Consider the following 27147-nt stretch of genomic DNA (forward strand, 5'->3'; position numbering starts at 1 on the left):
GAAAAAAAAAAAATCAATGTAGTTTCAGACTTTTGGACCACACTGTTCATGATACGTCTACGTAGTTTTCTGTAAAATGTTTACCTAAAACTGAAAAATGACTAACCCATGATTAATGTTCATCTTGAATGGGGAAGAAATAAAAAGGCTGGTCTCTGACTTGCACAGTAATGTACATATATGAATCACAAAAATATGACATGAAGTCATTTTTTTTGCATCTATAATCTCATTTCTTCAATTACTGTATTAATAGCAATATTACACAGTGACTTAGATTTCCAGATGAATCAGAAAAATTAAAATAAAAAACAAACAATCCCACACAAAGAACAGTTGAATAGAAAAAAGGCACGATGATTTCCTTGTAACACTAGCACAGCACTACACACATGGGTTATTCATATAAAGACATTCAAGCATCCATAGTGTGACGTCCCCACAGTCTAATAAGTTTGTGCTGTAGTTACTGCAGGAGAAAAGCAATAAGCCCTGAGGCCAACGCTGAATCAGTCTGACTGATCCGACTGCAGCACTGTTCACGATCACTCTTCGCTTAAAGGCAAAATGGGCAGGTTTACCGTCACAATAACTGCGGCTAATGTCGACAGCACGGTGAATTAAACTCATCTGTCCGTTTTGTGTTTGTACACTGAACACCAATGAGCTTCTCTCTCCTCATCACTGGCCTCACACACATACAAAATACAAACAAAATAAACCTCTACAGTGTCTTTAAAATCTATAGCACTCTTTCTGCAATAAGGAAGAAATGATTCCATGATGAAGAATAAAATAAAAGAAACAAAACTGGGCTTTTCACAAGCCTCCTGATACCACAGTACAGAACACATTCACCTGCTGACTGAATCTACGTCCACCCAAAACATTTCATGCGTTTGAATGCACATGTCAAATCTCTTCAGCATTAGATGCTCGATATCACCGCAACGTTACAGACTAGTACATAAAGACATTGAGGAAACATCCCATGATCTGTCCAGCAATCCCAACACATAAATAAAAAAGGAACACTTAATATCCACCACAGTACTGAAGACAGTATTTAAATAAAGACAATATTCTTCTATAAATAACATAAGGTTTGCTTTGGTTTATAGAAAGGCAGATGAGAATGAATAACAATATATTCACAACGCACCCATATTTACATTAAATTTGTTCACCCACCATGTGCTTCAAGGGACTTTTAGTGGTACACTTCATTCTACAGTTACTGTGAGCAGGGAGAAAGGGGAAGATTCAGCTACATATAAGAGAAGGGGACAGCACTCACTGCAGCAATACTTGCATTGGTTCTGTCGACTCCACTAAATATAAATATTTCACCTAAAATGTTAACATTGCTAATAATGAGTTAAGGTCATGCTAACTGGCTCCACACTAGCTTTATTATAGCCAAATTAGCTGAAAAGGGTTACTTCCAGCAGAAGACTAGCATTTGTTATTTATATTAAGTAATATTCCATAGCAGAGTATTGCACCCCTCACCTCAACCAAATAGGTTTGAAAGAATTCACAATTCTGTATGCCATTTGTCTTCCTCCAGCAGTATTCTCTCACTACATTACCCAGCATGCATTCTGCAAATGTGTCGTACGACGACCCCACCTGCTCCAAAGTGCTTGTAGTTTTCCAAAAGTTACTCCCAGCTTCGATATATATCACCGTTCACTGTTGGGACTATGGGCATGTGTGGCAACAGATCTAGCGATGGTTCCATGTGTTGGCTGGAGTACCCCTTTACTGGGAGGACTGTTCTCCATCCTAGTCTTGATAAAATCCTAACACTGCTAATGAACATGGTGAAGTCACGCTGACTGCCTCGCCACTAGCTTTCATTTCATTATTAGCTACATTAACACTATAATGGGAAAAGAATTCCTTTAATGGTGGGGCTATTACAATGACTGTTAGTCCTACTCTTGCTGATCCCATGTATTGCACGTTTGTGAGGTTTTTTCCAGCTGTAATATGCCTACTCATGACAAATAGCTGCACTATTCTGAGGCAGAAGCTTGGGTTTAAAAGCTCCACTAACACACCTAAAGCTACCACTAGGTCCCCTGAACTTGTTCTAATTCCCACAGAACCACTGTACAAATTACAGCATTCTACATATAAATATTACAGGACCAAAATAAATATTTTGGTATCGTACCATTTAACTACTTGAACTTATTAAAACCACACTGACTCTAATAACGTAGACAAAGTAATTTCTGAACACTTACAGTATGTTTGTTCCTTCATTTATCTGACACAGCTTAATGGTGCAATGCCTAATGAATTCCAGCAGTTTGAACCAGTTTAAGAACAGAGACCTCCCTCCATACACAGACTACATCCCTACTGTACAACAGTCAGGCTACAGAGCTGAAGCTCTGAGTGGAAAAAGCAAGTGAAGATTCAGTCTTGTCCCTTTAAGTGATCAGTCAACGGCAAAGCACAGTGGAAATAACCAGGCCAAGTTGTGGTTTTGGTCCAGACTCAAGTTGTGGTCCAGTTTGGAAATGGTCAGAAGAGTGCTCAGCAGGTTTATGGACAGAGAATGTCCACAGCCTCCTCTCTCTAATCTCACTCTCCAATTTAGTGCAAAGTGTTCAGTGCTCCTTCAGCCTGGAAAACAGAGACATATACCAATCAGTGTGCTGACAGGCACAAAGTAGTCTGATAAATCAGATTTTGACAATAATCCAACGGCTGTTTCTCAACCTGCCAATAAACACACTGAAGCACTGAACAGATGTGTCGAATCCAACAGAAAACAGAATTTGAAATCTATTTTTAATGTGTTTTTATTCTTTTTTATGTGTTAATCTAGCTGTACTGCCAAAGGGTAATTCCACCTTTATTTCTAAATTTCTGCATACGTTAAGTAAGACGTTAACAAATTGACCCTAAGGCCAAAACCTACTCTCAAAACTTCTGTTGTACAACGTCAGGCAGTATATACGTAAGCATTTCATACAATAGCTTTCTGTGAGGGATCTTTTATAGGCATTAAATAGTTTGGATGTCTGCTTTCTGTTGCAAACCACAAAAAATTCTGTCCCTCTAGAATAACTCATTTCATATCAAACCACTCTGAATGACTTTATTTACATCTTAATGATTTAATTATGCATACACTCAGAGAATTCTGTGGAGGTGTACTGTACATGTGTAGGTGTACTGCCTCCATGGGAGCTCTTCTCTATCTGGCTATGCAGAAAACCTGAATTTTCTGAATAACCCAATTTTGAGCTAAAAGTTGAGCTGGAGTCTTTATTGCATTTTTTGAAGTCTCTTAATGGACTTAATCTGTTGTCTGAAGACAATGTATTATGTTGTATACATGGCCACTTGAAAAATCTGTCAATTGTTAAAATCAGTATTATTATCATGCACAAAAAGCTACAACTGAAAACGTTGCTGTTACACATTTAAATAAAAGACCGTTTCAGACAGATATGAAAATGGACATGGATGAACACGGACTTACTCTACAGCAGCTCCTGGGCGGCTCTTATTAGACCTCAGCTCCTTCAACACCAATCTCAGCAGCAACTATAAACAAACAAACCAAACAGAGTAAACATATAATACAAAACAAGTGTGCATGATTAGTTCAGCACAACTACAGTGTGATCTATGCAGAACCCACCAGCAGAGCCAAAAAGTCTGCCGCCATGAGCATATAGAAGACCTGATCCCAGCTCTGTGCGGAAAGCAGTCCTGCCAGCAGGGGGCCTATTGCAGCACCTGTAGGCCAACAAGAAAGGTGAGGCAGAAAATAAATGAGATGCAGGTACACAGGGATAGGATACTGATATAGAAATCTTCCAGATTGTACAGGATATGGATAGAAGATGTACAAGATGTCACTTTATATGTGTAAGTACAGATTTGCTAGATTGATGGTGCAGAGGATCAGAGTAAGTTGGGGGTTGGGGATAGTGTAGTGGTTAACACCTTTGCCTTCTACACTGTAGACTGGGGTTCAATCCCCGACCAGGGCAAGCACCCTACACTATACCAATAAGGGTCCTAACACCACCTTGGCCTACATGTGTAAAATGATCAAATTGTAAGTCGCTCTGGATAAGAGCGTCAGCAAAATGCCATAAATGAGTAAGTCTGATGAGATGTGGATAAGGCGGTGATTGTCCATGGAGATGATGACTCAGCGGTACAGTGACAGGCCTATACACCAGCATTACTGGCTGTTCAACAGCCTGATGGCCCGGGGGAAGAAACTGTCTCTGAACTGGCTGGTTCAGGACTTATTCATTAAATAATATATGCCAAAGTGTCTGTAACAGATATTTGAATTGTGTCCATATTTGAGATTTACATTCAAAGTTGTCTTGGCTGTACAACTTATTCATAACAAACCAATAAGGTATGGCTGAAGAGAAGCAAGTGTGCACTAAGGAGGTGCTCATGCAGTCTTTCTTTTTGGATAATGACGATTTACAGTAAGCTTATACTTTGTTTTATCTAAACAACTAGGCAGATTGATTACACTTTCTGAATAAGCTTTATTAAAGTCCACGTGCCAGGACACATTAATTGATGATGAAAACCTTTGTCACAGTCACCAGAGTAACCAGCGAAATTGCGATCAACCCATCCGAGCACATGCAATATGACAAGGGGGGGAGACAGGACAGGAAGACAGGAATAATGGAAACTACAGAGAAACAGAATACATTGGGTGATGGAGGAGACAAAAAAAAAACCCAGACTGAGTTCCTACTCACAAACGCAACACGGCAAGTGGCCATCTGGATCTGCAGCCATTAGTCGGCGCTGATCAACAGACCCGTCATACCATAACGGGGGGGGGGTAAAAGCGGCGTAATTAAGCATAGCTATGGCCTTGCCTTGCCTTTATATATGGACCATGGTACTGAATTAGCTCAACCAGCAGTCCCAGTTTAAAAAAACAACAACAAACAAAACAAACAAACAAAAAAAAAACTATTAAAAACAACTAAACACTCAGAATCAGGCAGGTGGGGCTCAATAGCCTGGAAAAGCAACCCACTTGACTCTGATTTAAAACTGCTGCTGCCTTGCAGCTATATGCAGTCATGAGAATGGCTTTGGGAGTAAATCCTGAGGAAAAAAATCCATAGATGGAGTCCCTAAGGCAATTTAAAGTTGTTCACAGCCTCACTCTGGCACCTCCTGTGACAATACTGGTGCCATGTTGCACTTGCATTTGCCTTTCCCTTGGACTACATCAGTGCTGCGAAGAGGGAAAACCTGTTGCTGAGCACAAGCTGGTTCCTTAAAAGGACCTGCCCAAGCTTGCATCCTGGAGTGGACACTCCAGCATCACTTTCTCTGTGAGTGACCCCTGCAGACAGCAGTCATTAACAATGAACTAAGCAGACTGTATATGGACATTGTCACCCTCCAAGAAACTAGGCTGTCATCCTCTGGAAGACTTTTCCTTTGTCTAGGACTGGAAGCATCCAGAAGAAGGGAACATAAAGTTGGTAGCACCATTAAAAACAACTTAGTTGGCTGCACCATAGAACCAGAAGGAACTGAGAGACTGCTCAAGATCCTGCTTCAAGCACCAGTGGGCCTCGCTAACATCTTCAGCACCTGTAGTACACTACATTAACATCTTCTCAGGAAGATAAAGATAAATTCTATTGTAACTTAGCACAGCCATCAGCAAAGTCCCATCTCAAGAACCACTATTTATTCTTGGTGACTTCAATGCCAGAGTTGCTGGCCTTCCTGTTTGGTATAAACTGAAACAGGAATCATGAACGAAGATGGTCAGCACCTCCTTGAACTCTGTTTGAACTCCTTCAGACCTCTCCTCAAACCTCTGAGACTCCGGGAGAACCTCAAGGTTCTGGTGAAATAGCTCAAGACACTTTCTTTTTTGCTGATAATGCAGCTGTCACTACTCTCACCCAGCAGGAACTACTGTCACTCATAACCTGTTCTGCAGATGCCTGCAAGGAGTTTCGCTTCACAATCAGTTTGAAGAAATCACAGGTGATGAGCAATCCATCAGTGTTGTTGACTATGAACTGGGTGTTGTCCATGAATTTGTGTTCTTGGGCTCAATGATCTCAACTGGTTACTCAAAAGCGACATCAACACATTCACCTTCCTTAAACTGAGCTGCATATGCTGTCTGGGCCAAGTCTCACACATGACTGATAGCAGCTGAATACCAAAAGACTTCCTATTTGGAGAGCTCATCTGCAGAGACATCTGCAAGTGTGACCTCAAGGCCCTCTCCATCAAAAATTATTTCTCGCAATCACATGCCTCAGATAGTCACGTCAGGGAGCAAGAACTGAAGAGTGGTCTTGCCAGGTATGAAACCAGAAGATAACAGAACCCTCAGGAAGGCCTGCGCCCAAGATGCCACATCTGCCTGTGTTTTGCTTCTGCCGAACGGACTGCCGAATGGACTGACACTCCTGCATCGGACCCTAAATGCATGGCAGATGCAGTCCAATAGGAATGCAAACCCATGATCTCTTGAGATCGATTACTTCCTCAGACCTTAGATATTTATAAGTATTATGCCATGCCTTGTTTAAATCCAAAGCATTAAAAAAATGTGTTTTCTACAGGAGGTTTCAGTCCCAAACCCTAACCCCTTTCAAGTTTCAAAATTTCAAGTTGTGAAAAAGATAATGTTTTTTCAGTGTTGTATTTTAAAAGCTAATTTTGATTTATTTTAAAGTAGAAAGATTTGGATTTATCACATGTTTACTTTTTAAATAAATAAATAAACAAAAAACTAAAAAAATGCTGTCCCACGTTTTCATGTCACTAGCAAAACACAAAGCATTTCAGTTCATGAACAGAGCCTTAATTTTAGCCAAACCCCTGCATTTTAAAGCAAAAGGACTGCATCGCTCTTCCTCATGGCCACATGATGAGCAGTTAGATCTCAATGTTTTAAGTAAATGCATCCTAAAGTCTGAAAATCAGTGAGGAATATTAAGAATTGTCATAACTGAAACATATTTTCAGCAATTAAGCAAACTGTGTTGTATTTTTTTATGAAAAATCATATAATTTCATGTGGGTTCATTTAATGGTGTCACTCAGTATGTGTGCTTAGTTCAATCAATTGGGATTAGGAGTCACAAGAAAACATGCAAGCTGCTAGAGAAAACAGACTCAAGGAAATTTCCACTAAGTGTTTATGCTCCGTTTCTCAGAAACGTAAGAGACAACAGCACGAGGCATGGTGGAACAAGATTGACCGCTTCCAAAGAAAAGGCCTATAAAAATCCTTGCGAGGTGCAAGTTGTCACAAGTGAGGTGAAAGAGCACAGTTTAGGTCCTGATTCCCTGATTCCCAGGCACACTAGACAATGTAGTAAACACATCATTCTTCTGCTTACAACTTTAGCTGGAAGATGACTATTGTAGCATTTACATTACTGTATTTACTGTGTTTCAGCTGACCTGTTATCATAATTTTTGCAGGTAACAGAGTTATATATTTTGTAACAGTTGTATATTTTGCGGGTATTCTGTAGTATAGTTCTTAGACTTGAAAAAATATCTAAAACTTTATTCTACTCTACAGATCCAGTTAGGCAGTAATTATTTAGAGCAATCAAGAGTTTTCAGAGTTACAGAGATGGTTCAGTGGATGGACAACTAAAAGCACAAATGCTAGACACACCATATCTCTTGAGATTCATTTTTAATTTTACACTATGAATATATTGTAGTGCTGTATCAGTGCATTCACCATCAACAAATACATTTCAATATTTTTAGCTAAGTCCTAGCCTATGAAACTGCAGAAGAATTCATGGATTATTACAAAATTTTATCAACATTAAAACAACAGAGTTGCAGCAAAGCCAACAATAAAAATCCTAACACAGATTTAAACATTATGATACAAGTCTTGACAGAAATCAGATCCTCTTACCTACAGAGCCTGTCCCATCTATAATAGCTGTGACTGTAGACAGAGCTCTTGCATTGCCTTTCAGGCTCTTGTGCGTTCCCTATAAATCACAAAGTCAAAGGTTAATCAAAAAATTAAGGAGACTTATAAGAAATCGTAAGCAAAAAAAAACACTCAGGTCTCGTTTCTCCGGAGAGCGATTAAGCCCCGTCCTGCACTACTTCTTCCTTACCATAGAGAATCTACATTCAGAATGCTGTGTAGTGCATGACTAGGCTTAATCTCGGTCTGGAAAACTGATCCTTAAAGTTTTTTAATTAATACTTCAGCATCATCCAGCCTAATCTCTGTGTACCACATCTGTAGCACATACAATTTATTACCATGAACAATAACTAAAATGCAGAACAGAAAAGAGTAGAAAACCCACTTTAGCAACTGCCCACTGGCTTCTATTATAAATGTGTTTGAGTCAACAAGTTTTCTGTTTTTTTTTTTGTTTTTTTTAAACAGAGTACAGAGAAGTGCTAGATGTAGTAAGTACAGATTAGGTTAAACAATTGTGCAGTATTCCTTTAATGGCCAATCACTCTGCCAAGCAGACACATACACTCACACTCACCAGATCAGCAGACACAGCTGTTGTGATGAGGGCATAAGGTCCATTTACTAGCCCTCCACACACCAGCAGCATGCCTGTGAGACACAAAATGTGTTGTTAATTTAGAGTTTTAATACAGATCAAAAATCACCCTTATACTTCACATTAAGAACAGGCAACATGTATGATCAGCCTACTGTATACAATCAAGAACACCAAATCAACATCCAGTACACTGTGAATTTATACAACTGTTTGGCTTTCATGTCCAACTATATTTATGGCTTAATAATATATACAGATGCTAGAAATATGCGGCTATGTGCAAATCCAGTCTTAAAGTTATAATAAAGTCTTACCGATTGTGGGGCCCTGGCCAAACTGGCTGATCATGGAAAAGCCATAAAGCTATAAAAGAGGAATGGACAGACACAAGAAAGCCCAATCAAAGTTCACATATGAGTAAATATAGCAATACTGTCCTCCACTGAGCTGCCTACAGTACTTCACTGAGTATTTTATTATTTTTTTTATCTAAATATCTAACTATTCTATTTAATAGGCTGCCAAACAGAGAAGTCCTGTCTGCAAGATCTCTATAATTATGAAAGTAATGAATTTATTTTACGTGACTTAAACGTGTACATTTCTGCACGAAAATATAAAATATGTCACATCAACACAACTTTGTCAGTCAAATTACTTTGGCAATAATATGCAAAAACTGGAAATTATGTACACATTTGAATTTTTCATGTAGTAATTGTAACCTATTCCTCTAGAGGGCGGTCAAGAAACATACTGTGGGTGCAGCCAAGAGCAGCATTACAGCACACGTAGTGGCTCTTTTTCCAAGCTTATCCGATACCACACCAGCCAGGATACCACCTGCATGTGCGCACACAAAACACACACACACACACACACACACACACACACACACACACACACAAAAACATCATTACATGTATATAGCCTACACAAAAGCATTTTTATTTATTTAAGTGTATTTTTAATCTTTAACTACAAATCACACGGTCACATTGCGATTTAAAACCTGCTTTTCTACTAAATACACATTAACTAATTAATGATGTATATTTCTATATATGTATGAAATAAAGAATATCAAAGTGAACAGCAGCAGGGATAGCCTTCTTTACAATTCAATCTTCCATGCAGTGCTCCTACCAAGGTTTATTATGTGAATTAAACTAATCTCAGCTGAAGCTGTGCTAATGAATTTGGGTTGATTTATGAGTCAAATTGAAAGTAATTTGTCACATTTTTAGAATTGAAAAGGAACGGCCCCCACGCCAATAAGGGCAAGAAATGTCACATACCAACAATTCCACCGACATCAAACAGGGTGGAGAGATCTCCCGCTTCTTTTGAGTCAAGCTGAGCTGTGACACATGAAAAAAAAAAACAACCAAAATAACTTGTGCGTGAATTCACGACGGGCTGTTCTAGTTTGGGCAGCTCATGTAATTTTCAAAAGGAGGTATTTTATATTCTCATTTTATGAGCATGTGGCATGTGTGTGCTCCTCCCACTCACCTGCTTTAGTGATGTAGAGGGGCAGCCAGAACAGGAAGGTGTAGCTGACCAACTTAGCAAAGAGCAGACAGAAAGAAAATTCCACCACACCCTGCATACAAGATCGAGAGGGAGGGAGGGAGAGAGAAAGAGAGAGAGTGCCATTTTGTACATATAGACCATTCAAATAAACACAGGCACAAAGGTGGGACAGACATCTTTGTATAGGAAAATGTACATGTCAGTCATATGTTTGTTAACATAAAACAAAAAGGGTTTGACCAAATGTGTGCAGCAACGGTGTACAACTAACTGATACCTCATTAGTTTAGCTCCTGGTGATTATACTGCAGTGTTTTACTGCAGATCCACCAGATTCTCACTTTCAGATGCTCTTGAAGGCTTGATTCAGTTGTGTTAAAGAAGAAGTATATAAAAATGAAAAGCTGTTCAATTTTTTTTACATAATACATTAGAGTAAGACTACAGCACTGCTAACCAATGAAAGATTGTGGAAAAGAATCTTTGATTAAATTAGATGTAAATAAACGTCATGCTGTGTTGGTTGTTGACAAATTGGTTTAAGCTTAAAATATTATCTAAACCTTTAAAAGTCAGTTTCCATATTTTCGGTCTGCAGTATAGATGACTGGAAGTAGGGATGACCAACATCCATATTTTATAGTACTGTGATAAATTATGTTACATCATGCCACACCACACTTTTCTAAGCACACTGTGTACATGTATCGTCAGTACTCTCGTCACCCACCCCTCAACTGGATGACAAATACTCACCGGTATGCAGAGAGCTCCTCTGAAGCTTATGGCTGACGGCTCTGCCTCACTCTTCACTACAACCACCTGCTGCACAGGTACACACACCTCACGGTCCTGACTCAACAGCAGCTCCATATCAGAGCTCTGAAACACAAACACACAGTGTTATACCATTAATGACGGTTAGTCTGAAATGTAAATGACACATTGTATGTAGTATAATGTACTGTACATTATTATTATAATATAGAGCCTGCTACCAATGTCACTGTAAGCCAACTGCCAGTTGGTTTGGTTTAATAGTTGGTATAATACTCTTTGTACTTTTGCTATGATACCATTGTCAATTTGTATTGTTTTGCCTTACACTGTCCTTACATTGCATTGCCTTACACTGAGCAGTACTAACTTACACTGTCCAGTAATGACTACCTGCCATACACTGACCAATGTTGCACTACAACTTTCATTATGCTGGTCTGGAGTGATGAATTTAACTGAAATTGACAAGTAACTGCATTAGACCTACCTGGCTTTTGGCCCCCTGCTTGTACTGCAGGTAGAGCTCCTTATGACCGTTAATGCCCATCCAGCTTTTGTGCAGCTTCTACCATAAACACAACAAAAAGTTCACAACACATATTCATGCATATATGTGTGAAAATGTACATTTTCATTTAGATTCCCTGTAAGTGCTTTCTGTCACCTTTCCCATGTACTCCACAGTGACCGTTGCCATAGAGACCACAGCAGAACATACATACCACAGCAAATGTTCAAGACATCTAACCATCATTAACCTTCACCTTAGCTATGAAAACATACGCACACAAACACATGGTGAAAAGGGAGTTTGAGAGTTTACCTACCTGGCCATTAACGGCACCGTTCTGGGTGCCAGCATTCTTCAGATCATTTGGGTCTACAGAGACAAAACAGAGAAATAAATAATAAATAATCCACTCAGTACTAAAATGCATGTGTATGGGCACAGAAAAAAAAAAAAAACCCACAATGCACAACCACACGGCAGTCAGAGGGTAGGAGGTAAGACCACAGAATACATGTATCCAAAGCAAATTCCCTCTGTAGACAATGAAGTTTACCTAATCTAATGCAAATACATGGACGTTATTATTCTATTTAATCTGAATTGATTATATTGCCATTAATGTGCAGTCAAACTACTAACAGAATGCTATTTCCAACTGTATGTAGGCCTACAAGACCACCCTTTAAGGTCTATAACAAAAAACAAAAACAACAGTAGCAATGCATAAGTAAACTCACGTTCAATGAGAAAGAGAAAACAGATGATGCCCATGACAGCGATGATGATGCCAGGGACAACGAAGGACAGACCCCAGTTCCATGACACGTAATACCCAGCAATCAGAGAGCCGAGGATGTTCCCCACTGATGTGTGAGAGTTCCACAGCCCCATGATCAAACCTCGCCTAAATAAACACAGAAAAAAAAGTTTAGTTCAACAAAAAAAACAGGATACAGCAGTTTCCAGGATACTGGATACCAGGATAGAACCAGGATATTCAACAGACCTGCAAGAAACTTCCTTTTATATATTTGATGATAAAAGATTTGCATTGTATTGTTTACAAAAACAAAACTACTTATTAAAAATAACTGAGGAGAATTTGTAATCTGTAGTCCATCTGTTTCTCTGCATACTTTGCTAACCTCCTTTTATCTTGTTCTTCAGTGGTCAGGACCCCCATGGACCCTCACAGAGCAGGAACTATTTGGGTGCTGGATCATTCTCAACACTGCAGTAACGCTGACATGGTGGTGGTGTGTTAGTGTGTTGCACTGGTCTGAGTGGATCAGACACAGCAGTGCTGCTGGAGTTTTCACTGTGTCCACTCACTTTTAAACACCCCAGTGTCACTGCTGGACTGAGAATAGTCCACAAACCAAAAATATCCAGCCAACAGTGTCCTGTGACCACTGATAAAGCACTAGAGGATGACCAACATAAACTGTGCAGCAGCAGATGAGCTGTCGTCTTTGACTTTACATCTACAAGGTCGACTGACAAGCTAGGAGTGTCTAATAGAGTGGACAGTGAGTGGACACAGTGTTGAAAAACTCCAGCAGCACTGCTGAGTCTGAAAACTTTGTACCAGCACAACATATACTAACACACCACCGCCACATCAGTGTTTCTGCAGTGCTGAGAATGACCCACTACGCAAATAGTACCTCCTCTGTGAGGGTCCATAGTGGTCCTGAACACTGAAGTACAGGGTAAAAGGGTAACAGATGGACTACAATCTGTAATTGCAGAACTACAAAGTGCACTTATATAGTAAGTGGAGTTGATAAAATGGACAATGAGCGTAGAAACAAGGAGGTGGGCATGTTTTTTATATATGATATGCACAAATTTTAAGAATGTCATAAAAGAAATCATTCAGTTTAGGCCAAAAAAGGGATAATGTTAGAAATGTTAGAATGGCCAATTACTTCAGTAGGAGCAAATGTTAGTACCTTAATATTCCAACATCACAATACTATAACACTTTTAAAAGCAATGTGCTCTACCTCCTGGAATAAGGTGAGTAAGCAAGAATGTAAGGTATTCAACTCCATACCTGCCCTTCCCAAACCAGTTCCCAATACACGTCACCACACTGGGCCAGCCAGTGGTCTGCACTAAACCATTGGCAATCTGAGAGAGATCAGAGAGAGAGATCAGAGAGAGAGAGAGAGAGAGAGAGAGAGAGAGAGAGAGAGAGAGAGAGAGAGAGAGAGAGAGAGAGAGAGAGAGGGAGGGAGTGGAGTGAGTGAGAATGGAAACAGACAACAAGAAGATCCGTTGAGTTAGCGAGATCAGTTGTGTAACCATGTTGCACATTTATTGTGAAACACAAGCAGAAAACCTTCTATCCCATGTAATTAATGCGACCGTTTCTTCAGAAAACCACAGGATTAAGAAAACTGTCAATGCTTTATTGTGCTGTACAATACACTCCAAAAATAAAAGGTGTGACTTGTAAACAACCAAAATAACCTTCAATGGCTGCTTGTTTAAAAAAAAAATGTTGTAAATGAGACACTATGAGAGTGTGAATAACTTTAAGGGAAATTCCACTGATTTTCCAAAAAAATCCACAGGACACTTCAGTAATTTTTTGGCTCATCCAGGTGGTCTTTAACAAACTTGAAACTGGCAGCAGTGCTCTTCTCATTAGATTATTAGCTTCCTTCTTGCTATCATTCTATGACAGTGTTTTCCTGATAGTGGAGACAAGAGCTCTGAAATAGCCATCTCCTGGGCACAGTGAAACGTTGGTGAATTTTCTCTACTCGCACACTATCTGCCTGACAGTGAACTTGCAAGTCCACACTCTTCAGAAATTGTTTGGTAACATTTTGTAACATCTTCTCATCTGATAAGCATGAACAACTGTTTCTCTGAGATCCTCAGAAATCTCTCTTGACTGAAATTCTGCACTCGGAAGAAGTCCAGAAGACCAGAATCTGAGTCTTTGATAGTGAAGACTCAGGTTGATGTTTTACAAATAAAATAAATAAGAATTGGTCAATAAATTACAAATAAATAAGTTCACAAACTTTCTAGAACCACTGCACATACTGAAAGCTCACCTGAACAAAGATGTAGAAGCTAAGGCTGTGAACATTGAAGGCGTATCCCAGGCCGAACAGGCAGGTGAAGAGGCCGCTGGTCAGCATGCCCATGGTCAGGTAGAGCCGGATTGGCAGACGCTCTCCAATAATTCCACTACAAGAGGAAACAGCTCCATGAGGTAATGTTAGCACTCAATGGGTATGTGTGGATGTGTGTTTTCTTGAAAGGCACCAGTGAAAGAATCAGAGATTAATAAATACAAGCCTATGTGGATGTGTTTCTGCAGCAATCAGATGACAACTGTGTGTGTGTTTGTGTGAGGAAGTGTGTGTGTGTGTTTTCTGCAAGATTCAAAGTAAAAATATAAAAACCAGAATGCCCTTTAGCCCATGCAGTAAAATCCATTCATTAAGGTCAACAGATGTGCTGTGCACATGCTGGGTGAATAAAAGAATCAAAGCCATAGCCTTCTTATTCAGTTTGAAGAATTATGGCAATGTGTAAAAAATGAAATATGAAAGAATATGAGTAACAAAAAGCACTGTATTAGGCTTTAGGTAATGACATCCTTGTTCAGAACATAGTTCCAAAGCACAGGCAACAAGGCTACATCAGAGATTCACCTCTTACCTCAGGTACATGCCCACTGCGTAAACAAACAGAAAGGAGAGGTCCATCGCTCCCAACAGCTGCTTATAGTTTTCTTTATCTGTACACACATACATGAACAATGTATCAATAATAAAATATCAGCAAATAAGCCTATGAGCTAACTTCGACAAGAGGACAACACCTCTGACACTCCAGAGCAGAGACAGCACATCAGAACTTATCAGCGATCTGTGGAGACCACAGATAGGTTCTTTAATGGCTTCAATGGTCAGAAGCAGCCAGAAAGTCCAGACATCAATTTTTAACTCCTATAACTTAAATGGGAAGTGTACCAATTTTTCAAAAAGTATGCATAAATCAATCACTGAGAAGTAAACAAAGCAATTCAGAGGAGTTTGATGTCAAATGTGTCATTCTGGAAGAACCTCTCAAACGTAGTGGTGGTGACAGGAACCACAAGTGAAGTGTTAAAGCCTTTTAAAGAAAGAAAATTTTATTTAAAAAATTATTACACAGAAAGGCTACAGAAGCATTCCTTGACAAGGTTTTGGCCTAAAACATATTTGTCAAGCACATGAAGGCTGCAGAAGAAAAAGGTTCACTTGTCATTTTTCATAGCAAATAAAAAGGCTATATTTGTGATGTAGACTCTTGGTTCCTATCACCACCACTTTAAAGAACCTCTGACTTACTCTCAAATTAGCCGTTTCACATTAAATCACTCTGAATGACATGGTTTACATCGTAACAATTAAGTTATGCAGAAACTTTGATCAGTAGAATCAAAACTGGCAATTACCCATTTAAAAATAACAGCCCTTTTGAAATGTCTTCCATATTATGAAGTCAAAAGCTGGTGAATTAATGGGTTAATAATAATTCTAATATTATCAATAATATGAATTTTCTCAGAGAGCAAGAGAGAGAGTGAGAGATGAGAAGAAAGATTACAGAAATTAGATTGAAAAGAGAACAGCATCAAATTCAATAAAACACAGAAGTAGAAACAGAGAGGGACAAGACAGCTCGAGAATGAGAGAGAGAGACAGAGAGAGAGAGGACAGACAGAAAGTTACACTGAGACAGAAAGGAACAAAAAAAAAAAAATACCAAACGGCTTCCAGCTGCAATCTTCTCCCACATGCAGGACATGCTCCTGACTGCTTTTGCTGCTTACAGTGGCTAATTCCTTGGACTGTGTACAGTTCTTATGTAGTTCACTCTGAACAACAACAAAAAAACACAACAACAAAAAAACAAAAAAAAAACAAACAAAAAAAAAAACAAAAAGGCATTTGAGTTCATCAAAACCACAACCAGGTTGTAACTCTTCTGGCAGGCTGTCCTCAGCACAGAGCTGGATTAATGGCTTGGTAAACTAACTGGTTAAATTTAAAGGAACGGTTCTCTGAAAAATACAGAAAATTTCACCAGTTACCCCAAACATAGTTTATCGGCAAGATATGTTTGAGGTTTAAAGTTTGCTTTTCCAGTTTTGCACTGGAGTTACATGGCTAATAAAGTCAAAGTCCATGTCTTCAAGATTTTGAGTAACCCAGACTACTATTCGTTAGCTAAGCTACATTGGCCTTGCAGCCCCAGTGCAAAGTTAAAACAAAAGTTAACAAAAATTAGGTTTAATGGATCACCCAAAAATGCTAATGCTGCTTATAGTGAATGAGAATTATTCACAACATTAGAGCAAATTCAGTATAAAAATGACGTAAATGAATTATACTAATAGTTCTCCAAAGCTTATATGCATTGTAAGTAGCATTTCTAAATGAAACACTTCTTTCATTTGAATATCATAGAAAACTATTAAAATTGTTAATAGATCTAGAGCTATTCTGATATTCAAATTCAATCTTTTTATCAATCTGTTTCATCAATTCTCAGACTCTAAGTATTGAATAAATGAAATAAGTAACTACATTATTTACACATGACTGGCAAAATGTTATAATAAATTTAAAAAAAAACCCAAAATGTCTCAGTTTCAACACTTGGCATGTTGTTTTCTGCACTGTACTCAATTACACATATGGTTTAAATGATTAGCACATCAATGCATTCTGTTTTTATGTACATTTTGCACAGCGTCTCAGCTTATTTGGGAACAGAGAACATTCATCACACGGTGTTCAAAACAAATAGAAAACAGATGACAACTTGTGTTTAATGTTTGACTGTACATTATTCAAATGACTGACACATTTGAATTATGTAAATTCAAACCACCATCTCTTTCATTGTGCCTAAGATTTTATGGCCACATGCTACTGAATAAAACTTTGGTTTTAGTTTTGTCTATCTGGGTAAAATTAGCATAAGGAATTTAGTTTGTCTATCAGTAGAACTCAATATGAACACAGTGTCAAATGTTTTAAATAAAGACCTGAAAATACTGAAAGAGCCCTAAATTGTTTAGCATTTAGCATAAACCGTATTTGATAAATCATGCAACACTAATGTGAGCACAAGTTTTAGATGCTGGTGTGTAGCATAATTAGTCTCTGTGTGAAGTTTAACAGCAGCAAATGTCATGAATCAGAAACACTACTTAGTAATGCAAATTACAGCACACAGTATTCAAGCAGGTGTAAACAAACTTATTTTTGTAATAAACACACTGATTCCACTGTGAGGTGAATGAGGGTGTGTGCTCTCTGGCAGGGATCATATTGTGTGCATTCTCATGGAAACAAACTACGAGCTGTCATTGTATCATTGCTAGGGAGCTTTAGGCAGTTTCAATTTATCAGGATAAGAATATCAAATTGCCCATCCCGAACATGAAACACAAGTGTAGCAGGCCATTCTCTTTGTGATATTTCTGGTGGTTCATGCTCTTTAGATATTTTTTGTGTTCTCAGTTTTTAATTTTTCTGGAAACGCAAAAAAAGTGCTTTGATTTAAAGGCAAAAATCGCAGAAAAGTAAACTTTCTTCATCTTCTTGAAATAAGTTTGATGTAGCATATAAACATTGTTCAAGTTTTAAAACATAGCAATCATTCCTCAGTCTAAACACCCTATAGATAGAAACTAAGCTGCAAACTGGTCTGCAGTTTTGAAGTCACTGTTTCTGTGATGTCACGGAAACCAACACATATTATGTACAAATTCAGTCTACAGCAGTTTAGACCTGCCCATCCACCCTGAAGTTATAAGGAATTTTTCAGCCCCAACTACAGCGGGCAGACAATCACAACAAACATCATTCATACATAATAAAACCAGTCTGGTTAGTTCTAAGTGATAAAGTAGTCATGAACGTAAAAATGAATTATGATTATTTTTGGTACAAAAAATTTTACTAATTGTACAAGTTGACCTCAGGGGAGAGAAAAAAATACAAGAAAAAAGTATAGACCCTTTAATTATACCTGTACTTGCACAGAGTGCGTGCAGGTGATTTATCTTGAGAATGATAGGCTGTATGGAGTGCAGGCTGTATGTAGTTACCTTGACAATGCTGATGGGCTTCCTGGACAGGTGGAAGCTAGTGTAGAGCAGGAAGGTAAGCACAAAGGTGAAGGCTCTGTACCTAAACACACACACGCACACACACAAACACACACACACACAAACACACACAAACAAAACAACACATTAGGAGGAACCAACAACGGTTAGAACTTCCTCATTAACTTACTAGCAAACCACAGACACAGTTTCTCTGAATCAACCTCACCATAACCCTACCCCCAACCCTAAGTGCACTCTTTAAGAAGACAACAGCTATAGCTGTAGCTGGGATCAAACCTTTAGCCCAATGAGTTACAGTCAAGTTCCCTATGCTCTGAGTTCCCACCAGGAAGAAGGAAATTATTCAAAGATATGTGTAAACATTAATGAACTTTGTTGAGGTAACAAAGTCTGTATATGCTCTACACTAAAAAAGATGGCTCTTCAAGGGTTCTTTAATAAAGACAATGATTCCATACAGCACCATGAACACTCAAAGAACCATGCTTAAAGGGTTCTTTGCATGGTGAAATGGTTCTTCAGACTGATGGAAAATGTGTAGTATATGGGTCTATATATACAGAACCAAACAGGGTTCTACTGTTATGATGTCAAGCTTTACATGTGTTACATAGAACACTTTTCAAAAATATGATGCATTTTTCATAAATCTGAATTTTTAAATGATGGTTCTACATGATGGTTAGGACACTGTGCTAAATGTAAATAAAAGCAGAATGCTATTAAACACTATATATATACTGAGAAATTTTACTGTTTTGTGAAAAATGTATGCACATTTTGAATTTGACGCCAACAACGTGTTTCAAAAAAGTTGGGACAGGGGCATGTTTACCACTGTGTTTCATCAGCTCTTCTTTTAACAAAACTCTGTAAGCATTTGGAAACCGAGGAGAACCAGTTGCTGTAGTTTTGAAAGTGAAACATTTTCTTATTGTTGCTTGATATAGGATAGCTGCTCAACAATTCGGTGTCTCCTTTGCCATAATTTTGGTTTCATGATGTGCCTAATGTTATCAGTGGTGACAGGCCTGGACTGCAGGCAGGCCGGTTTAGCACCTGAACTCTTTTACTACAGAGCAATGCTGTTGTAATATGTGCAGAACGTGGTTCTACATTATCTTACTGAAATATGCAAGGCCTTCCCTGTTGCTCCAATATCTGTAAATATTGCTCAGCATTAATGGTGCCATCAAAAATGTGCAATTCACCCAGTGTGTACTAATTCACCGCCCACACACCGTGAAAGATCATTCTTGAACTGTTGCACTATTTGCCCACACAGTCATTTACAGAGTGGTAAACCCCTCCCCATCTTCACTTCTGAAAGATTCAACTTCTCTAGGAATCTCTTTTTATGCCCATTCATATTGCTCGACCTGTTGCCAATTAACCCAAGTAGCTGTGAGACATTCCACCAGATTTTTTTTTTTTTTTTTTTAGCATTACACAACTTTACCAGTATTTTGTTGCCTCGTCCCAACATTTTAAAAAATGTATTGCTTGCATGAAATTCAAAGTGAGCATATATTCTTCAAAAAAACAAGATTCCTCAGTTTTAACATTTCATATATTGTCTTTTTTTATTTTCGGAAACAGGCTTGTATACAGAACCATTGTCTTTACTAAAGAACCCTTGAAGAACCATCTTTCTTAAAAGTGAACTCTACTCTTCTTAATTAAACTAAACTTTTTAGATTTTTTTTCCGCATCAGAAATTGGAAACCCATGATAAACAGACTACATAGGCACCATAATCACTTCACTGATTTGCATTCTTGGCCTGTTGTCTGTGCATCAGCAGCTCTGGCAACAACATACAGCAGCAACATTAGCAACAGCATAAGGAAAATCTGTGGCATTTAACTTGCCCTGCAAACATGCCCTCACACCCACTCTCTATCCTGCAGCCTGTGTGTTCAGCAAACAAATCATCCCTTGCTAAAGACTCACTCCTCTCTGAGAACAGACTAAGCCAACCGCAGACTTCACTCATCTCATGCCACGATGGCCACCATCCATTAAACACTGCTGAACGCCAAGTCTGGACCAAAAGACAAACTGTGAAAGCTTCAGACACTTTCAGTGTTTGCTCTTTCTCCATTTGAGGCTATTCTGTGCAGTGTTAACACTAGCACTTTCAGGTAAAGACACAGTTCAGGTAAATATTTGGCCTTCAAGATATAGAAATGTAAATGTACCCTCAATGGTGCAACATGGTCTATAGGACTAAAGATCCTTTAAATGAGTTTAAAAAATGTATACTGGGAAAGTATTTTGTACGTTTCAATAGCATGACTATTTAAAGTTAAAATAAATTATATAAATAAATTATATATAATATAAATAATAAATTAAAATAAAATGCAAGGTCAGGCCAGTATATGGAGTCACTGCAACTTAAAAACTATACCTCTAAATTGTACTATATTACCTTACACTCCTTAACTAAAGGTACTGAACATGTAACTTTGAAGATACCATCCCATAGACAGCATTCCTACTCTGAGAGGTACAGTTGTATGAAAGAGGGTATAAGAGTGAATTCATTACTGGTGAACAAGGCTGAACATCAGGATCTAAAGAGAAACTTTATCTTGTGTTTCAATTCTTGCTATTTGTACACAAGTTGTGAAAACACCCTGGAACTGTCCGTTTTTCTCTATGTATGTATCCAAACCCACACAGTACAATATAATACATACTAATCAATGGCAATGCGCTATTTTAACATTCTATATAGCATGGTAGTATGTAGTTTTCCCACACGGTTTCATACACATATAGACTATACCTCACTAGACATTGAATCAATGCTGTAAAAATGTGTGCTGCAGCTACCACAGTGTTGATAACACCCCCATGCAAAATTATATACTGGCTCAGTCAAGGCACTCCCATTATCGTGTGCAAGTTATATTTTATTTGGCTTTTTTGTGGGATACCAGTGAAACGAATACCTTAGGAAGAAATCCAACTGGACTCTCACCCAATACTATCGCTTTTCCATGAGTTCCTAACGTTGCACGTTTTGCTATGAGCATTTTTACAGCTGTTTATCGACCCACACAACTGATGTGTTGTTAATTGGTATACAGAAGCCTATGTGAGCATAAGAACTGCTTCATGGTGTCATAGTTATCAGTATCTCCACCACTAATACTGATACTGTGTTTAAGTGCCAGTATCGGTACTGTAACCACTAATACATCAATCTAATCAGGTTGTTTGTGTGTGTGTGTGTAATATATATATATATATATATATATATATATATATATATATATATATATATATATATATACACACACACACACACACACACACACACACACACACACACACATATATATATACCCTTTGAATTTTTGTGTTTATTTTGTGTTTAAACAATTTTTTATGGCCTACAGTACTGTACACCCTGTGTATTCGGTATTCAGTCTCTGTCTTTATTCCTGTGTTCCTAGGGTGTGTTTCAACACATAAAGATACTGCTATCCTGAATAGACATTGAGCAATAGCACTGACGTAGGTCATACTGCACCATGACGTGAAACTATTCTTTATAGAAACGGTAAGGAAACAGCAGCTTGAGGGCAGAGTCGGTATCTTCCACCTCACAGAGATCATTCAAAAGAATGAGTGGCATTTGGTTACTACACAAAAGACTGATACTCATTGTCGGCTCAGTGGTTTATAATCAGAGACCTAGGCTAGCTGAGTTAGGAATGTGCTGATGTTGGAGAGAAGACAGATCAGGACAGTTGTACTCCCTCTCCATCATTCCAGGCTCCATAACGAGCTCAGTCTTTAGTTAGAAGACATGCTTATCATCACACTTACTGCTTATGACTGAAAGACAAAGACATACCTCATTTGAATTTATAATACAAGGATTGAAGGATTCAGCAAGATAACGGCCTCAATAGCACCACAGTTTACACACCATGTGCTGAGCGATTCACTACCAATCACAAGTTTGTAATCAATCTTTTCACCAAAATGAAGCCAGTTAGGTTGAAGACAACCGAATAAACTGGTTTTAATATGTTCTGTGCAGCATCACAGGTTTCAAATAATTAGTGGGACAGTAAGATACTGTAAATAAAAACAGTCCACAATTATGAATGGAACCACAGAAGATGATAAAATGAAAGCAAAAGCTGTATTACATTGAGGGTGAAGTTGAATTACTATGTCTTCACTTTTGAAGTTTTAAAAATGTAAAAGTTCCTTCAGTCTTAAAAAATTTAAATATAAAAATATAAAACCATTTTTCTTCCTTAGTTCTTTGCTTGGAGAATGTGTTGTGTGGTTCTATACATAGTGTTTTGGATAATGTTTCTACAAGCTTGATATCATAACAATAGAAGGACCATTTTCTGGTGATATACAGAACCATTTTCAAAAAGGTTCTATACAGAACCATATAAAACACATTCTCCACCAATATGAAGATACTTTCACTATACAAATAACCTAAGCAAACAGAACCGTTGCTTTTACTAAAGAACCCTTGAAGAGCCACCTTTCTAAGAGTGTACAATATACCATTTCATATCAAACCACAAATGACTTTGTTTACATCTCTGCAAATTCCCATTTAACTTTATTACTGCAAACTTAAATATCACCTGATACAGTGATTGTACTGTGAGTTTTAGGAACGTGGCCCAACACCCTTCACATCAAACAGAGTTTGGTGATGGAAAAAGTGGGAGAGACAACCTCAAAAGCAACAGTAAAGTAACCAAGTACCTCCCCTGCCTCAAGGGCGGCTCTTCTTTCCATGTTTGCAATTACACAGCAGACAACATCATCAGGCCTGGCCACTGTGCTTATGCACACGTGTCTCCTGAGGATACCAAGGCCATGGTGTTGCTAAGTTCATTCACCCTCCGTTCAACAGGTTCAATAATGCACTCAAAGACAAGGCAACATAACTTGACAGGATAAAGGACAACCTACAGCCACCACTCATGAATCCAAACAGTCTGAGACTTTAAAGCAGCTTTTGTGGACTGTATTGAAACCCATTTTAAAGAACACTCTCTGCAATGTGAGTAGCAGCAGCAACACACCGCTGTGCAAAGACAGAAAGTTATTTGATTTGAAGCCAGTTTTAGAATGAACTGCACAGTCAGTAGACACTCTCCACTGAAAATCCCTTTAATCTAGAACCAGGCTGTTATCCACAGGAGCCAGCTAGCAATCTGTCTCTTAGTCTGCATTGCAAATGCAGACATTATTTTGCATATTCTCAGGAGCCGTAAAAAAAGGGACTAGACCCAGAAAAACAAGAAAGAACATGGCACATTCCTTTTGCGCTATAAACAGAGCCATAACCAATACAAAAAACAGACAAGCTGCTCCCAAATGCCTAGTTTTGATCACTGACAGTGGTTTCCATGAAAGATGGCAAATGAAAGAACCCTAGAAAAAAAACTGAGGGGTGTATGGTGATATGACCCTCGTTTAAGTCAACCATTCATTTATCCATTTTTTGATACTTTTTCTGCTGATTGCTTGCAGACAAATGCATTAGATGGCATAACTAATAGCAGGCACATTCTCCACAACACACAGTTACATCTTCATGATGCATTGTCACAGTTTTGCATTGTGATGACAATGTCAGAATGCGCTGTTTCACATCTACCTACATATCTGTTACATTTCCACTGAAATCAATACATCTTTACTATTAATCATAAGCATTTCTGTGTGATTCTAAGCATCACAGCTGCAAAACAACATGCCACTGTTCTTAACAATACAATCCATTCTATTCCAAACAAAGCTTGTAACAAACACCGAAAGAGAAAGCTGAAGAAGAAGAAACAGAATGAAAAGAGTGGCTGATAAAGGACTGAGAGCAGCACAAGAGCAGAGAGAGAAATGAGAAGATAACTGACCATTGCTCCCGGTTAAAGGATGCCAGGAATCGAATACCAGGGGGCACAGGTGCCATGTTGTGGTTGTTTGTGAAGGCTAGCGGAGAGAAGGTCGGCTTCAGAGAGCCAGAAGACACGATGACCACAAGCACGCAGTCACAGTACTCAGCTCTAACAAAAGAGGCCCAGTGACAGCTTGAAAAATGGACATGATGTCTCGGTGGTGTATTCCATGTAGCCTGTCTTCCTAGAGAGAGGAGAGAGACAGAGAAAGAGGATATAAGATATGAGGCTTTATATCATCTGAAACTATCACTGGCACAAACGATTCTCATCTACTAAAGGTCTTTCAGACATCATCAGATGTACAGTATCCACCTGCTCATTCAAAGCTTCTTTCAAAAATCAAATGTGCTTAAGAGAGATGCACCTCCCCGACATCGCCCCCCCATCATAAAGAAAAGGAAATTGCCTCCAACACTCCAGAGAATGCAGTTTCAGTGCGCTGCAGCCCAAAGCTGAGGGCTTTATACCCCTCGCTGATGCTTTGCACTGATCATGGTGACCTTAGTCTCACGTGTGGCTGTGAATTCGCTAATTATAAGAGGAATCTGGGTATTTTTAGACATACAGCGCATTGGACATCATATCTGTTCCAAGCAGACAGCACATCGTGTAGAACATCGTGTAGAACAATGTTTATTCTGACTGGACCAGCCACTCAACTTCAAACATTAACAGATTGAGACCCAAGTTACAGCTACTGTAATGCTGGAGCACGGCTCCACATTATTAAAAAAAAGGAAAATCAGGAAAAAAAAGGATTTCGGTGGGAAAAATAAGGCTTGATGTAAAATAATCAAGTCAGGCTGTACAGCAGAACTCCCATAAGCTGAGGTGGGGCAGTAATAAGCTCTGCTTACTCAGTTAGTATTTTGTATTTTCAATAGGATGATTTTATTTCCACTCAAGCATATTTGACAAATCTTTCTACTCAGTTGCATTTAAGGCACTGCCTTTTCACTACTCGCTGCTTTGGTGATGGCATCTGCACTGGTATATAAATGATCACACTGGCCGCATCTCTGACTTTGGAAGCTTTAGCACATCGTTTTAGACCAAAAACATCTCAAAAAGAAGAGAACAGTCTAACAGGATTCAGCTCCTGAGCTGACAGAAGCTGGATGATGTGCTAAGAAGTTCCACTCCAGTTCTACAAGTACTGAAGTGGTGGCCTGGTGCGGTACTGTTGTCCTTCTACTCAAGCGGTTTTAAGGAAAAGTACTTTTAAATGTTACTTGAGTCAATATTTCCTTGAAGCAACAAGACTAGCTACTCTACACGCCTCCCACTCCTCTGCTCAAAGGACTGAGAGGCAATGTGACAGTCTTATGACAGTCATGACTTTTCTTATTACTGTAACTCCTCTTTCTGCAAGACTGCTGGTTCTAACACTATTACAGCGCTACTAACACAGAACATCCCACTAGGTTACTTACACATACATTTCTACAGCAAACGAACATTCAACCTCAAAAACAGTCGCCAACCTCTGGTTCCAATTTTCCCGTTCCACCTTAAATGGTACAGCAGTGGCACTCTGGAGCCCTCAGAATGTGAGTTCCGCTTCCATCATTTAAGGTGGACCGCGACATTTCGAACGAGAAGCTGGCGACTAGGAAGCTGACTTCAGACTCGTCGCAAATTCACCACCGCACCGTGCCGTTCACAGAAGGTAACCGCATTTTAACGTCAAACTCTAGGACTCAATGTTAAATCTGAAGGTTTTGAGGATGTTAATAATTTAAAGACTGGAAGCCAACCGTCACGCCTGGCTGGGCTGCGTCAGCGCTCACCGTCCCGCTGTGTTTGCGATCTTGCGCCGCTCTGAAAGCTCTTACTCCTGAACCCTGGACTTCACCTCCACCTTTGTTTAACAGGGGAACTGATTTTTGCGGCTCTTTAGCGGAGGCGCTGACCTCCGTCTGCCGCGGCCAGTCAGTCAGGAGCTGCACCAACCGGAGAGAGCGAAAGCCGGAACTGACGTGACATTTGGCTGTATCCCGATTGGCGCACTCGTACACTATCTAGGGCAGTTCACAACCCTTTCCACCTCAAAGCTGACCTGTTTATCACTGGTTTATCACGTTTTTGTTTGAGAATGTCATTAATGGGGAATTTTCAGCGCAGTGATATGTGGCGGCTGCTCCTGCAATATGTGTATCAGCAAACATGAAACATCAGAATACTGGAGTGAGTGGACAACTGAAAGGTCAGGTGTTTCTAGAGGGAAAGGGCAAAACAAGTGACGAAGCTGCCTTTGTGCTCTGTTATTGTGGAGCTTGTATTAGTATAGTGTCAGTGTTGTGTGTTGTTGCCTTTCTAAAAACATTTTTATATTTTTATACATTTTTTGTTAAATGAATGATTTTTCACTGATTTTTATGACAAAGTACCACTTCAGGGCCACTTCGGACCACTGGCTGCCCTCAGTTTAGGTTCAAGGACCAACAAGGGATGCTTTGTGGCACACTTGTGGTCGTCGGCCCAGTGGCTGAGAAACCCTGATCTAGTGCACACTAGTAAGTTTAAAGGGGTCCAATTGAGCCAAGATGTTCACTACACTATGTCATACCCATTGGGCAGTCCTACTGCACATGCATTGGTTAGAGCGCAGGGTCTCTGCACTGGTCCTGTGGA

The 27147-nt window shown here is 39.1% G+C and overlaps 1 protein-coding gene across 2 annotated transcripts; it reads right to left on the reverse strand.

Annotated features, from left to right (window-relative positions):
• Positions 1 to 206: 206 nt before the first annotated feature.
• On the reverse strand, positions 207 to 26570 carry slc37a1 (solute carrier family 37 member 1). Of its 2 annotated transcripts, none has more exons than XM_017691501.2 (20): positions 26304 to 26567; positions 24469 to 24694; positions 18530 to 18611; positions 16174 to 16285; positions 15082 to 15160; positions 14469 to 14604; positions 13454 to 13530; positions 12132 to 12298; positions 11711 to 11763; positions 11371 to 11448; positions 10860 to 10985; positions 10083 to 10173; positions 9866 to 9928; positions 9325 to 9410; positions 8882 to 8930; positions 8544 to 8617; positions 7943 to 8021; positions 3668 to 3765; positions 3506 to 3570; positions 207 to 2640 (listed from the first exon to the last, which is right to left on the reverse strand). In XM_017691501.2, the coding sequence occupies exons 2-20, from the start codon at positions 24522 to 24524 to the stop codon at positions 2625 to 2627; spliced, it is 1587 nt and encodes a 528-aa protein (XP_017546990.1). In that variant the 5' UTR covers positions 24525 to 24694; positions 26304 to 26567; the 3' UTR covers positions 207 to 2624. The 2 variants fall into 2 exon arrangements, with proteins under 2 accessions (XP_017546990.1, XP_017546991.1); XM_017691502.2 differs by having other exon boundaries at positions 2563 to 2640; positions 26271 to 26570.
• Positions 26571 to 27147: the final 577 nt, after the last annotated feature.

This window comes from Pygocentrus nattereri, chromosome 6 (assembly GCF_015220715.1).
Source record: "Pygocentrus nattereri isolate fPygNat1 chromosome 6, fPygNat1.pri, whole genome shotgun sequence".
In the NCBI taxonomy this organism is placed as follows: domain Eukaryota; kingdom Metazoa; phylum Chordata; class Actinopteri; order Characiformes; family Serrasalmidae; genus Pygocentrus; species Pygocentrus nattereri.